This window comes from Lepidothrix coronata, unplaced genomic scaffold, assembly GCF_001604755.1.
Source record: "Lepidothrix coronata isolate B3197 unplaced genomic scaffold, Lepidothrix_coronata-1.0 Scaffold121, whole genome shotgun sequence".
NCBI classification, from domain to species: Eukaryota; Metazoa; Chordata; class Aves; order Passeriformes; family Pipridae; genus Lepidothrix; species Lepidothrix coronata.
The window spans coordinates 3,474,958-3,490,827 of NW_016690301.1; the positions used below are offsets into that span (position 1 = coordinate 3,474,958).

At 45.8% G+C, this 15,870-nt stretch overlaps 1 protein-coding gene across 1 annotated transcript in view; it reads right to left on the bottom strand.

Moving 5' to 3' along the window:
- PFDN1 (prefoldin subunit 1) overlaps positions 1-15,870 on the bottom strand; it is a 36,906-nt gene that overhangs the window by 13,144 nt on the left and 7,892 nt on the right. The window contains exon 3 of the mRNA XM_017825625.1: positions 3,024-3,108. Within this exon, the coding sequence (XP_017681114.1) occupies positions 3,024-3,108 (85 nt within the window). The remainder of the gene's footprint in view (positions 1-3,023; positions 3,109-15,870) is intronic.

A 15,870-nucleotide genomic window follows, 5' to 3' on the forward strand; every position in this document is an offset into this window, starting at 1 on the left:
CCTGGTCTAGTGGAAGGTGTCCCTGCCCATGGCAGGGGATGGAATGAGATGAGCTTTAAGGTCTCCTCCAACTCAAACCATTCCATAACTCTATATATACTTACATATTCATTTCCCACACAGCTTTCAGAAGAAGGGTAAAGTTACCTTGGGTTTGCTGCAGAATAACTGACAGCTCTGCACTGTCCCCTCATCCACATCCAGACCCTCTGGAGCTCCCAGAACACAGCTCCTCTCACCAGGTACAACCAACGTGTATTCCAGCCAACATTTATTTTCCCAGCCCTGTACAAGGACAGGTCTGGCTGTCCTTGCTGCTTTGCAAGGAGGCCCAAACCACCAGTGTCCCATCAATTTTGTGATGCTGCCTTCAAGAAAGCAATGCACCACTGCAACAGCAGAGATTGGAGAGGGGGAAACTGCCAGAGAGAGAAAAGGAGCTTTCAATCCAGGCACAAAAGCCTTCAGAGTTTTCAAAGTTCACTGACAGCTGTGAATGTCAGGAAACCCAGCTCACACCTTTGGAGCAAGTTAGAGCCACATTTCCAGGAACAGGAACAGGCAGCACTCAAGAGCTCTCCTTGCCACGCAGCTGGATGGATTTTCAGTAGAGCTCAGCAGTGCTGTGCTCCTCTGCAAACAGCACTGAGGTGGCAGGGAGAGCATTTCTCAGAATCAGGCATGTATCAAAAAATACATATTTCACAATCCCTTGGCAATAGTGTCATCAACAGCAAGGCACAATTGCCTCAAGCTCAGGCTACATGAGTAACCAGATCAGCCACACCGTCCTGGCCCTGGGGGATTACTCTGACCAGCCTGATTCAGCTATGCAAAATGAGAAATGTGAGTAAGTAATAAGGTAGTTAACAATGTAAAATATAAACCTAAGCTTTAAAGCCCTTCCAGCTTTAATAATGGATGGAGGGAAGCTTTAACCTTTCTTGGTTTGGTATTTATTTTACAATGATGCGGTGGAAGCACAAGGTCACAAAGTTTCACATTCTTTCCTGCTTCGGTCACAACTTGTTTTCAGGACAAGCAAAATCCCCTGCTCCTGTGATAAGTACTCTCTGAGCTGGATTCAGGTATTTCCCCCGAAATGTCAGTTGTCTAAGTGCTTGTCCTCCTCCATGGGGAATCCCTTTTCACAGAACTGCCAGAGCCAGCTGGAAGCAGATTAGTTAAAAGAGGGACTTGAATGTTCACTTAAAACAAACTGTCAAACGTTTTGGCAAACTGAGCCCTACTATCCATGATTAAAAAGAAAAACCGACCCACATGGCAACAACCTTTGCACTCCAACCACCTTTTGAGACAGTCACTATTGCTGGGAACTTCAATTCAATGGCCACAACCAGAGACTCAGCAACAGGGAGCTACAAAGCAGAACAACAACATTTGCGAAGCAGCCGGGTCTGAGGCTTTGTGTGAGAATGGCAAAGGTTGTAATTTGGGGGGAATTCCACCCATTCTGCCGAACTCAGCGATCAGAAAGTTCAGGAGGTAAGACCATTCCCCACCAGGAACAGGAAGAAACCCAGATGCTGAAGGGCTGAAGGGCACAGTAGCCAAAAAGCTGACCACAGCCCCTGGAGCTGGCAGGGACCTGAGGGGCAGTTTTAAACAGAGGCTGCCCAGCCACACTCCACCTGCTTCCAAACCCAGAGGTGCTGCCATGAAGTCCTCCAACCCTAGTCGCAGGGCTGTCTTTGCACAGTGCCATTGGAATCAGGGATGGCTCCACAGGAGCCAGGATACCATTGCTTTTATCATATAGCTGTAAAAATAACTGTGCCTTGCCTCCACACCACCTTAAATATACAACCTGTCCACGGAGCACTCGTTTGCCCTGAGGTCTCATAAGCAGAAACACAAACCCCCTTAGTGTCTGGCACAGAAAACACTCCAGGCAACACAACCCATGGGGATGGGCTTACTCTGCAGCTCCCCAGGCAGGCTGAGTTCTAAGAAGGAATTAAAAAAAATACAAACTCAGCTTCTACTTCAGTGTAAGTAGGGGAGAACAGAGACAGAACTGCACAGGTCTGAGCGGGTTTGAGCACTGAATTCCTATTCCTGCTTCTCCCTGCTTAGCTGGTCTCCACACTCACTTTCTCCAAAACACTAAAGGGATAAGCAGCTTAACACAACTCAGCCTTTGCTTTCCCTGTCATTCCTCAAAGACCGATGAACAGGGGTTTGTATTAATGATACTTTAGGAGCATTAAGAAAAAAACCACACTAACAGCCTTGGGAAAGTACATTTTGAACATCTTCTCTGAAGAACATGCAGCCATGAGAAGATAGTCAAGATTCACCAGATAGCTCGTTTGAACACTGGAACTTGCGCAGACACTACTTTTTATTTCCTAGATATCCTTCTCTGCCTTGAATACTCCAACCAGATAAACACGAGAACACAGAAGTGCTCTGACCACATTGTCAAAACAAAGTCCCATCTCCCATCTCCTCACAGATCCACTCATCAAGCAGATGCAGAGCAGAAGGACAAGACAGGCCTATATGGTACTTCCTCCTCATACTTTCCCACCCTCCAGACATTTTTAGCTCAGGGACTTCCTGAGCAGGATGCCATTTCTACATATTTGGTAATTCTCAATGGATTTCTCTACCATGAATTTGTGCAATTGTCCTGAGCCAGCGTAACCTTCTAATACCCACAGCACTGGCCAAGTTTCACGTCACTTATCTGCAGCAAATGACCACACCAACATCCCTTTGCTTGTTTTAAACCCTGCTCCTACTAACCCCCTTTGAATTCCTCACCCCCAGTTTTCATATCAGGACAGAGAGCGATCAATCAATCCCCAAAGGTGTGTAGGTCTAGGAAAGGAACCAAGTGCCGTGAGTTACTTGTAGGTTACTTGTAACAGGCTCTCTGTTTCCCCTAGTTACAATCCTTGAGAATGAAAGTTAACAGATAAAAATGAGATGTAGCAAATAGTATCTTGTTGACCTTCAGTGGTCTACTTTCAGCATTATTACCTGCCAAAACTTACCTCTAATTCCTTAATTTTCTCTTCGGCTATCCTCTGTTTTTCTAAGAGCTGATTATGAATCACTCCTTTGGGCTGGAGAATAAACCTACAAGTAAAAAAAGCAGAGAGAGACAACGCTGGATGTTTTTTACAGCTGTGTGCACCCAGCTACACACCAAGTTAAACTACAGCCACCTCTCCTAAGTGTTCATCCTCATCCCTGTGTTTGGGACTGAGGCAGGAGAAATTCCTCTGCCAGCTCACAGAGGTTGGTCCCAAAGGCTCACCAACCTCATCCATGCTCTTGGAGGATGAACATGGATGCACACATATCTTCCCTTGTCATTCAGTGTCCTTGAATGATCTGGAAGCAGTTCTGGCACACAGACAGCAAGGGGAGTCTGTCAGCATCTTCTCTTCAGTGGGATTTAAACCAGTTGTTTGCATGCAGTCAAGGAAGACTCTTCCAACAGGTAAAAGCCATTTATTACCTGTGTAGTGCTTGCAAGGTGAATAGACCTGCACAATAAAACCAAAGCTTTCCACAGGGAAAGGCTGAGGGAGGTGGGGTTGTACAACTTGGAGAAGAACAGGCTCTGGGGAGACCTTACTGCAGCTTTTCAACATATAAAAAGGGCTTATATGAAAGACAGAGAGAGACTTTTGACCAGGGCCTATCATGACAGGACAAGAAGCAACAGTTTTAAACACAACAGGCCAGGGTTAGGTTGGACATAGGGAAGACAGGTTTTACTGTGAGGGTGGTGAGGACCTGGCACAGGCTGCCCAGAGAAGTTGTGGCTGCCCCATCCCTGGAAGTGTTCAAGGCCAGGTTGGAGCAACATGGTCTAGTGGAAGGTGTCCCTGTCCATGGCAGGGGGATTGAACTGGATGGTCTGTGAAGATCCTTTACAACCCACATCCTTCTGTGATGTGACAATAGAGAGACAGGTGCTTCCAGCAGAGAGCCATGGAGCTTTCACAGCTCCAATTCTCAGTCCTTGGCTTTAACCCACCCCTCACTGACCTCCAAATTTCCATGCTTTCACCTGCCAAGGTGTTTTTCTGTGCGAGGAGAAGTGGCCGTTTTTAACTGGAATTGCAGCCACTGGTTTCCACTTGTTCCGTTTTTAATTGCCAAAGGGATTTGAAAGATGCATCCACATCTCAGTCCCTGCAATCCTGCTCACCAGCAAGCAGAAAGCTGCCTGCCTTGCTCAGAGGAGCCTCTGAAGCATTCAAAGCAGCTCTCCAGCACATGGTACTGTCATCCCACAAGGAGGTAAAGGACAACTAAGTTCAAACGAATTTGAGGAACCCTCCATGGTTGCTTTTCATCCTTCCAGACATAAAGAATGCACAAGCTGCAGATTCAACCCCTTCCCTACTTAGAAAGTCCCCCAGGGGATTTAGAAGGAGCCTCCACGGGTCATACCAATGAGGTCAAGGTCTCCTCCAGCACCAACTAGGGTCAATGTCTTCCTGCCAGGTGACAGGAGCTCGTGCTTGAACGGTTAAAAAGAGCAGCTTTAGACAGGGCAGAATCAGAGCACATTCCCCGTCTGCTACAGAAAATTCTGAAATCAGTTTGCAGTGTCATCTCCCACCACAAATTACATTATTAATGTGTTTGCTCAGGGCCTGGTAAACACAAACACGGATCTGCCACTTGGCTGGAACCCCAACGGACTCTGCATCAGCAACGCAACAGCCAAAAGGAAAACTCCCTGCCACACACATTCCTGACACGCATGGGAGCAAATCTGTGGTTAATTATAACAGGTTTCCAATTAAAACTCTCTTTGGGGCTGCTATTAACTGCATGTAGTGATCACCTCCTCCTCCCTCTTCTCTCCCTGTTCCACTTCACCTCCTCTTTTCCACAGGAATTTCCGCTGTATCTTTTATGTCGCAATTTTCTCAGATCTCTCCTTGTTTCTTCCCAGTCTCAGCTCATGTTTATTGCTGGCTTTATCATCTTAATTCTCTATCTGCTTCTGTTCTTACCAACACAGCTCACTCAGACTCTCTCAATCTCCCTTTTCCCACTAGGTACACACAGTGGTAATGGTTTGGGGTCCTAGCACACACCAGGCCGCTGAAGTAAAACACAGGTTTTGCCCAGTCTTGTGAAAATCAAGTCCAAAACCACCCTTCCAGGAAAGAGGAGTTATTTACATTGCTATTAAATGCAGAGCCAGACAAGAGCTTTTTTTTCAGGACCATCAGCAACCACATCATTCTGATGCTCTTACCTCGAGCCTACAACACCTCAGCCCTCACACACACAGCCCTGTAGATTTTGCAGTGAACACTCAAACTTTGCCTGGTAAATACTCAAGTTTTGCCTTATTTCTGCAGCAGCTGCCACTGGTGAAAACCAAAGCTGCAAGATGCCCTCTGTACACAAAGCCATCAGTCCCTTCCCACGTCACCGCTTCCCCGAGCCTGCCTGTGTATGTGAACATTTCCTGAATTATTTCCTTTTTTGTGGGGGCAGCAGAGAAGAATGGAATCCCTTCTCATTTGCTTCCCCAAATTGTACAGCAGGATTGATCATTTTGGTTTCCCTGACGTCCCTGGTCTAAGAAACAACATTCACCACCAAGACAGCTTGAGCAATTTTCCCCGAGCTGCAGCTGGGAAGGTCCCGGCGCTGGGCGATCCCAACTGGCTGGGAACAGCCACGGGCACCAAAACCTCCGACAAACAACCGGTTGACTTCACTTCTATTCTGCAAATGTCAACAGCAGTCATTGGGGAAAACATCCTCCCTCCCAGCCTCCTGCAATGCTCTGGCAGACGTGTGACAGCAAATTAAAATGGGATGGCTGAAGTTAGCACTGACGGGGCTTGTGCAGGCAGCTGGGCACAAGCACAACCACCCCCGTTCTGGCTGCTATAAAACAGAGGGCTGGAACCTGTGTCCATTCACACTCTTGCTCAGAAGCAGAGCAGATGTGCCTGCCTTGGCCAGCAGCATCCTGCAGGTTCTTCACCAGTACTGCCTTCAAGCCACTCCTTTGAATTCCCTGCCACGAGACCACGGAGCCCTCAGCCTAAAGCACACAGATGCTGCCCTGGAAGCTGCCAAAGGCCAGTTCTTTGAAAGCTGAAGCTATAAATCCAAAATCCACAGTTAACTATTTCAATCTGGCTTCACTTTCCAACATAAGAAGGACTCAAAAAGCTCATCAGTTTTTTAGCATCTAGTTTGGGATGAACAGGATAGGCCAACACCCTGGCCTAAGTTTTCACCTAAGGAAATAATGTGGTTTATGGTAGCACCTGGAAAAAGCAGAAGCTTGTTCTGCTCATTAAGTAAGAAGTGCTGCAGGGCACTTGTAATAAACCAGAGTTTAAATTTAATCTAAATTCCATTTTCCCAATTACCCTAAGTAATACACCAACTCGATGATTTTTTTTTCTCCTCACCAACCTAGAGAAATAGGTCAGTGTCATTCTGCTGCCTGGTTTCAGTTAAATGGAGTTATTTTATTTACAGATTTTCAAGCTCATGGAAGAACCATGGGAAGTTCTGAGGACTCCACAGCTCTGCTGGAGTCCATGGGAGGCTCCCTGAGTTCTTATGTTGAACTGGGATGGAGTTTAAGTACTTCCAGTCCACAGAATCAAAACTGAATCTTCTCCCAGATAAGTGAGTTCACCTGTATCTGCCTTCTCTCAGTGAAGTGTCACAGCACACACTAACCTGTCAAACATGACACCTACACTATCAAACAGTGATTCAAAAATGTGTTCAGCACCATGTTCAGTAATTACAAAGCTTAGAAACGCTCACCTCTTCACACAGGAACTTTTATACTGTTGTTAAATTAACATCAGAAATATCTGGGTCAGAATGGACAAGTTCATCACAGCACCAAAACCTGTCTGAGTTCAGGAAGTGTTCAGACAATGCTCTCAGGCACACGGTGTGATCCTGAGCAGGGCCAGGAATTGGACTCAGTGATCCTAAGGGATACCTACCAACTCAGCATATTCTAGGATTCAGCTGGCCACCCATTTCAAAGGGAATGGCCAGTAAAAACAGAGCAGGATTTGCCCCATTCCAGAGAACTGATAATTTTTCCAATGTCCGCAGATAATGGTGAAAACAAAACAAAGAAAATTAGAAAAGGAAACTGCAGAGCAGTGGGGTCCCCGAGGACAGCAGTGTTCAGCCAAACCTGGGCTGCCAACAAGAACAGCTCCATGGAGCAGAGCCAAGAGGTTGCCAGTTGGCTGTACCTACGTGCTCCAGTCTCCCAGTGACTTCTGGTTCTCAAGTGCAACACGAGGAACAAAAATAGAGCACGAGGGAACTGAAAGAGAAACCTCACTCTAAATATTCCCACTTGTTTCTATTTTCCTCCCTCTGCAAGCTCCACATCAGGAATTTTGTTTCCCCAAGGCAGAGAAAGTGGTTTATATACGCTCTCTGAGGCTCTTGTTTCCTTCTGAAGGGACCTCTTACCCCTTCCCAACTGTTATTTTCTTTTATAATTTTAGTTTGATCAGTGTTTATACGGCACTCCCCGATGCTCTGGCCCAAATGGCCTTCGGGCTCTCACCAGGTCAGCAGTGCTGCCCCACTCCATCATCTGTCTGCTCCTTTGTGTCACACATTCACACCCACAAAGTGATGTTACCCCAGTGTAAGTAATTCCATAACTCAGCCTGTTTGCACCAAAATGTACTGTTTATTTGACTTTGAGACATAATATTAGATACTCGAAGTTTTGCCTCCTAATGAATGAGGTTATGGAGATGTTTGTTCAGCACACGCCACTCTTCATTATGACATACAAGTCATTAAAGTTATTAAAGGTGGAGTCCCAGTGATGCTCATAGTTCACGTTTTCCATGAAGAATCCCTACTTTCTTACTTGCAACTGCAACAAACTTCAGCCTTTATGCCTTTATGCCTGGAGCTTTCAGCCTCTCCCTTGCTGGTTTAGGGAACATGGCAGTGTCTCTCCTGCCTGCTTTGCCAGTGCAAGAGGCAGTTTGTGTTCAAGCATTAAAACCAGGAGGGAAGGAGCCCCACAACAGACCACAGGACTCTCTCCAGCCAATCTGCAAACAACCCTTCCCACTTGGCTCCACACAGATCCCTGCAAGAATCAGCACAAGGTACCAGGGGAAGCCTAAGCTTTCCCCGTGCCAAGATGGATACACAGCCCTCTGCCTAACTCCAGAGAGAGACAATTTTACAGGCAGGAATGCCCAGTGCTATTTTGCCAGAATACTGATGAACAACAGACCTAAAAGTCCGTTCACCTGGCTCCCAGCTCACATAAAGAGTCACTGCAACGTCGCTTTACAGTTCTCGTTGGGTCTGGGAAACTCTCTACAAAAACCTAAGATACTGAAAACAAACAACTTTCTCCAAAGCCATAACATTATTTTAACATGTTTATTGTGTTTCTAAACAACCTAACATGTTGTGGTATGACACAGTAGTTATTTACATGGAAAATGCTGCTCCTTGAAACCAAGCGCGCTTCCACCAGACTGTTCCGTGAGAAAAGTTGGGCTAAGCTCAGTCATGTCCTTATCTATTTAGAGATGCTTTTTAATTCTGAACTTGCACTGCTGCTCAAGCCTTGAGCAGACTCAGTAGGGGATTACTGCATTTTAAGTACTGTTCAAAGCCAATGGAAGAAAGGCTTCCAAGGAGCTGATCCCAAGCAATCTAGCTTGACTGAACCAAAGCCAGTCGTGCACAATTGCCAGAACCCAGTAGTCCCCTTCCACTCTCCCAGGGTCTAATGATGCTTCTGTAAATGATTCTCTAAGCAGCTCATAACAGGCCCTGCTTTTACCCCAGCAAATTCCAGTTTTAGTCATCCCAGATGAATTACCCAGTTCCAAACAAGACAAGGAAGCAATATTAAAAAAAAAAAAAAAAGAAAGAAAGAAAGAAAGAAAAATCATCACTAATTATAGCTTGTGCTGCCACCCTTCATGTCTAAGGGTTTCACATTTTTTCAGGCTGATTTTGACTTTCCCATCAACAGATCATATGCCTTAACTAGAGCTGGTTCAGAACAGATGGAGTTGGGACAGATGAGTTGAAGCTTTCCCTGTGTTTGCACCTATTTTAGTGGTCAGTCGTCTCACTGGGTCGCCCTCGATATATCCGACCCCAGCTATTCCCACATACCTCACAGCAAAACAAATCCCCCGCAGCTTATATCGGGAGGATTATACACGAACACATTCCAAGGAGCAGCAGTTCCCAGCTCACGTGTCCTTTGGCCGCTGCCCTCGCAGAGGTGGATGAGCACCGGGAGCTGTTTGGGCGGCGGGACCCGCGCGAGCCCAGCCGGCCGCACCGGAGCACGCGGAGACGGGGATTAGCCGCGCTGGACGCCGGCCAAACCCCGGCTTATGTAGGCCCCAACAAGGGTAACTTTTACTCAGATGAACGTCTGTAAGCCATAAACCTATTTGCTTTAAGGAGCTAAAGGAATTGAACAAAGAGTAGCCACCCTGTTTGCTTCCTCAAACCTCTGCTCCGACCGTCCGGACGCGTCCAGCCCTGCCGAGGGGTTTGGGCTGCGCTTCGGGCCGTGTTTACATTGAGCTGTCACTTTTTTTTGGGGGGGGGGGATCTGTCAATAGCTACAGCATATTACATTACCCCAAGCCAAGATAGCAACACAGCTTGCAAACAGCGGTTTCTGCATTGCCAGACACTTAACTAGATGGTAGATTTATACCATTGTTCATGCTTGGCTCTTTAAAAAAAGAAAGCAGGAATATACCTCTGAGTGTGTATTAAATATAGAACAGCCCAAAATAATAACATAGTACTGGGGTCTGCTTTTAACGAACATCATAAATTCTTTTAGAAGGCTCAATCGACATAAATGGAATTCAAAAAAAAAAAAAAAAAAGGCAAGCAAATGCCTCCCTTCTATCATACAGGAATTCATAACATCTGAGTTTCAAACCAGTGGGAAAACAGCAAGCACGACACGAGTTCATGGAATTGAAAACCCTATGAGTAGTTTCTCTTCACTGTAGTCCTGGTTTGGTGTTTTTATTTTCTAATTTTGCTTTAATATCATTCGTTAGTATGTAGAAATGATGAGCTGTAGCTTGTTTAAGCCAGGGGAACTCAGAGGACAACAACACTCCAACCAGCACATGCACCTCAAATAGATTTCTTGCAGTCTGGGTTGTGCCATATTTGAAAGTTGCAAGCAGCAGAAAACAGAAACAATTTTTCCAATAATAGGGAGTCAAGATCCATTTCTAAAGTCTGCTCTATTTTTAAGAATTCCCCACAAATTCCTATGGAAGAATGTTTTAAAAAAAAATAAAAACTCCAACATTTCATGAACATGCACCAAGGAAAACATAAACAAGCAAATGTTGGTGTGATTACCCTGGTCAACCAATCCTAAAGAAATTTCTATTTTAATTTTTTTTTTCCTATTGGTAAATCTTCTGTGATCAGAAGGGTGAACTTTGCAGTAGCAAATGAAGTGACATGGAGATACTGCTACACTTTGACAGGCAAACTTATGCCCTCCTTGGCAGCAGCCCTTCCCCAAGAACCTGTACAGGAAAACTAGTAAAATCTGGATACACCTCTTTTGAAAAACAAATCCATCCATGGTTGCAATAAAAGAATTAAAAAAAAAAAAAAATGCTTTCTGCCTTGCCCGGCAGGAAACCTTTGAAATGCAAAGTGAGGAGGAAGACCCAGCTTGTGGATAAATAGCACAGCCTTGGCTTCTGCACATCCCAAATCCTGCTACAACAAAGCATCAAAGCACTACAGCAAACATCACAGCAGTGGAGGCAAAGATAACCGAGCCAAAAGAATTCAAGCATAACACTAATAGACAGATATTTCTGGATTCTGGAGCTAAATTAGCCAGCACCAAAACAATCACACTGCTGTGTCCTAATCAGCAAGAACAAACTTCTTAGAATCAGCATCTGGGGACCAAAAAAAGGCTGGCTGTTATTTTGGAAAATCATTTCTTCTCAGAAAGCCCGAGTTATTTATTTTTCTCCCAAACTGGCTGAAACATTCTGTTAATTCAGCAAATAGTTTTGGAGAAAACAAAGTAAGAATTCGAGACAGAAGTCATCTTGCATTTGGTTCAAGATTTGATGCAGCACTTTGGTTTTTGCATCTCTGTATTAAACTGCTGTTAAATGGAGTTCTCATCCCACAGGATGGGTTTCCTTGTGTTTCATTCAGTGTTTTAATGCAGAGGTCATGAATGAACTCCTCTTTCTTTCAGGCTTTGAAAGAAAGGCAGCAAGGTCAGGATGCTCAGAACTAAACTTCTCTTTTGTTTTAAGGCTGTTCCACATAAATTTTATGTTATTCTGAGATACACACACCAGCTCAGAGATCCAAGAGCTGTGGGCCCTGACTACCTTGTCACACCCTCCCTGCTGGCTGGATATCCATTGACTCCACACCTGGAAGGGCATCCTCAAAGCAAGACAGGGAGTAAATGGGGACCCTCCCAGTACTTCTTTGGTCCAGTGATTTGGCCACTCTCCTCTGCTGCAGGAAAGCCACATCCTCTGTGCTAAACCAGAGAAACAGCCCTATATCCTGAAAGAAATGCTCCAGCATTCAGTATTTCCCCAGGGACTCTCACCCTTTATTCCAGTATTTCCTTCAGGAAATGGGGAAAGAGACTCAAAATACAGTACTTTAAATTCACTAAATTTTAAAATAAATGGAAGTTTCTTGCTGTTTTAGAATACCAGAGTGGCATTTTAAGTGCTTGGAGAACTTCAGAAATCAGCCAGTCATGTTCCATAATGGTTTTGCACAGTCATTTGCCACAGCAAGTCACAAAAGCAGGAGCAGTTTAAGCTCCTCAAAAAACATTTAATACTTGTCTAGCATGTATTCAAACAGAACTTTGAGCCCCTGAACCAACAGATGGATTATATTTGCAAGGCAGCCCAGCTTCCTTCTTTCTGGAGGCAGGGACAAAACCAAGGTGCCTTTTTACAGCCCTCACTCCCCACAGCTGCCTGACCTGCATGTGCAAGGCTTTGTGAAGGCCCTGGCATCTCCATGGCAGCACATTGTCTCTGGATCACAGCAGATCAAACTGCCTCTTCTAGCAACAAGGGCAGTTTGCAGGAGCAGCCCATCTCCCTCCTTACCCTTCCTTTCTCCAGTTAGATTTCATCTCCTCTAAGTTTACTCAGGTATCTCCTTTCTCTGTGTTGTCTGTTGTCAGGTGGGGAAAAAGTTAGGGATAAAGAAAATAATGGAACAAACTTGTTTGAATGTCATAGTCCCAGTCCCAAGAGAAAAATGTTCCTAAAGAGTTAAATGTCCCCAGGCAAGGGAGACAAGGATCGAGGAAAAGCTGTATCGCTAATCTTCTATCAGAACACCCACACAGTAGGTGGGGGACTACAACCAGCAGGCTTATTTCAAGAAGGGATAAGTAAAAGACCTATTTTTACTTTAAACTAGCTACTAGCTATTATTTTTATTTTAAGACCCTTGTTTCTGTTGCTTATGCATTTGACAAACACAGACTTATCAGGCGGTCCAAGTTCTCTTGTCTAAAGCTGATTTTTTAAAGAAATGCAGCTGTTTCCTAGAACAGGGTAGATAGACATCTTGCACACAAGCCATGGAAATCTTTTCTCCTCTGACGTTTTGGTATTGCATGGAGGAATTATGTAGAGCAGCAGGGCAGGAGAGCTGTAACTGGACCAAGATATCCAGGAGATTACAAACCAACAGCCCAGGGCAGCAGGAATAAGATCAAGAACTATGCGGGGGAAGGGCAGCAGAGGGAATGTGTTTGAGAAATCAGATGTCAAGTTGGAAAAGGAGCCTCTGCCCACAAGAACAAGCTCCCTTTCTGAGCTGGAACCAAATCCACGAGTCCAGACTCCCAGTATCCCAGTGCTGTCAGCAGAAAGCACAGAGCCCACAGTACTGTCAGCAGAAAGCACAGAGCCCACAGACCAGCTATGCTCCTCTCACAGGGGATGACAACCAGCTGCTGCCCCTCACTTCACTGACCAAATCACAGGCAGCTGTACAGACAACTACTGCATCAGTCTCATTTTTGGTTTCCATGAGAGCTCTCTAAAAAGATCGTGCAAACTTTCACAGACCCACTCACACCTGACACTGTGAAGATCAGGCTGCAGAAGTGAGTAGCTCAAAAGGAAGAAAAACCTGAAACAAAAAACAACTGGGTGATGGAAAACCTTTTGGCTTATGCCCATTTAACCTTTGATTTCTCAGCTCTCAGCACCCCTGGCCTCGTTCAACACACAGCAGAAACAGTGGTCAAGCAGCTGGATGCAGATTTTGTTTTCTTCACAGCTCAGTGCCTGAGTAACTGCTACACACACCAGACTTACTGTGGAAAATAAAACTTCCCTTTTTCAATAGCTGTGTGGAGGAGCTTCAAGTCTATAAGCCACTTATTCACCAGAGGCTGATAGCAACATGCTGGTCCCTGGAACTCATGTCAGCACTGAATTCAAACGCTTCTTGAACTCTGTCAGGCTTAGTGCTGTGCCCACTGCCCTGGGGAGTTTGTTCAGTGCCCAACCACCCTCCAAGTGAAAAACTTTTTCCTGATATTCAACCCAGACCTCCCCTGACACAGCTGCATCCATTCCCTCAAGTCCTGTCACTGGTCACAAGAGTGAAGAGATCAGTACCTGCCCCTCCACTGCCCCTCATGAGGATGTTGAAGACCACAACGAGGTCTGACCTTGGTCTCCTCTTCTCCAGACTGAACAAACCAAGTGCCCTCAGCTGCTCCTCACAAGGCTTAACCTCCAAACCCTTCAGCATCCTCGTGTCCCTCCTTTGGATACCCTTCAATAGCTTAATGTCTTTTTGATATTGTGGTGCCCAAAATTTCCCCCAGAACCCAAGGTGAGGCCACAGACAGCAGAGCAGGACAATCCCCTCTCTCACCCGGCCTGCGATGCTGGGCCTGATGCCCCCAGGACAGGGGTTGGCCCTCCTGGCTGCCAGGGCACTGCTGACTCATGTCCAACTGACCATTGACCAGGACCCCTAGGGCCCCTTCCCAGCACTGCTTTCCAGCCTCTCATTCCCAGTCTGTCCATACATCCGGGGTTGTCCCATTCCAGGGGCATAATCCAGCACTTCCCCTTGTTGAACTTCACATGGTTGGTGATTGCCCATCTCTCTAATTTATCAAGGTCTCTCTGCAGGGCCTCTCTGCCCTTGAGGGGAGTCGACAGCTCCTCCCAGTTTAGTGTGGGCAAACTTACTCAGTATCCCCTCCAGTCCCACCTCCAAGTCATTTATGAAGAAGTTGAAGAGCACGGGGCCTACGATGGAGCCCTGTGGAACCGCACCAGTGACAGGTCACCAGCCTGATGTCACTGTCACCCTTTGTGCCCAACCCTCGAGCCAGTTGCTCACCCACCACATGATGTGTTTATCCAGCTGTGGGCTGGACAGTTTGTCCAGAAGGATCCCATGAGAGACAGTATCAAAGGCTTTACTGAAACCCAAAAAGATCACATCTACTGGCTTTCCTAGATCAGCTAGGCTGGGTTACCCTGTGGTAGAAGGACATCAGGTTTGAGGAGCAGGACTTTCCCCTCCTGAAGCCGTGCTGGCTGTGCCTGCAGCACCTGTCAGCTCCTCAGCAGCCGGGCCCCAGGGCCACACCGAGCCTTCCCCACGGAGAGGGGCCATGGAGAAGCCACTCGGATTTCACAGACCAGCCTATAGTTAGTAACTGAACCATGAAGATTAAGCCTTGCATGTCCTTCAGCTCTTTAGGAGTCTTTTGACATGGGAACCACAGGACAGCTGAGCATGTTCTGCAGGGATCTGCATTGGTAGAATCCAACACACACCTCACACACATACAAACAGTGAAAATGCAGCTGCATCGAGGGATGTGCAGCAGTGACTGCTGCCTTTCGGGGTCCAGGAAAGAGCTTACAGTGACTGATGATGTCTCATTTTCAAACAAAACCAGGAATCACAGTAAAAGCAACAATGCATTTAAGTCCCAGGAATGATCAAGGACATTTAATCCTCTCTCAGGTTTCACTTGCGTAGGGTTCAGCCTCCGAAAATCTGAACCGCTCTTTAAAAAAAAAAAAAATCAAAATCATATTATTACAGCTGTCCTGTAAAATAGTGTAATGGCACAAAGTCATTTTATAGGGATAACAGCTGGGATAACACACTATACTTGCAGAAAACCTTGAACATAAAGCTGTGCTACAGCATTTGCTTGATTTTTACTTTCTTGTATTTTCTCTTTGCAAGCATTCTCCCATTTGCAGCCCAAGTAAACTGATGATAAAGCAATATCAAACCAAAACCGAGTGTCTATTTTGGCATGGCATGACAAACTGCAGTGCTCTCCTCACTGTGCCCTGCACGAGTGCCAGACATTTTTCTGCTGTAAATAAGGATCTTGTCCAGGTTATGGGGTAGAAGAATGTAAAGGGAAAGGTCTGAAATATTCAGACAGAATTCTGAAGCTTAAACTTTCAACATAGTTCTCAAAGCAACACGATGATATCAGCTCCCAAATAGCCTAAGCAGAAGTCCAGCACAGTGGTAGCTGTCTCAGGCTACGTAACAGGCCTTTCAAAAGAGTATGAAGTAACAGAAGTGCAATGTATTTGGCAAGATGCCAGCCCTCAGATGATATCCCAGCCTCAGGGATATGTACAGTACACAGCAATTCATCAGCTCATACTATGTGGCACTGACATTTCTTGTGTCGAACCAGAAATAGCTTCAGCAAGAGTAAATTGAGCCCCACATGTGGAGGCCAGGAAGGCTTTGGTTTGTCACACAAACTGCAATATTTGCCAAAAAAAAAAAAAAAAA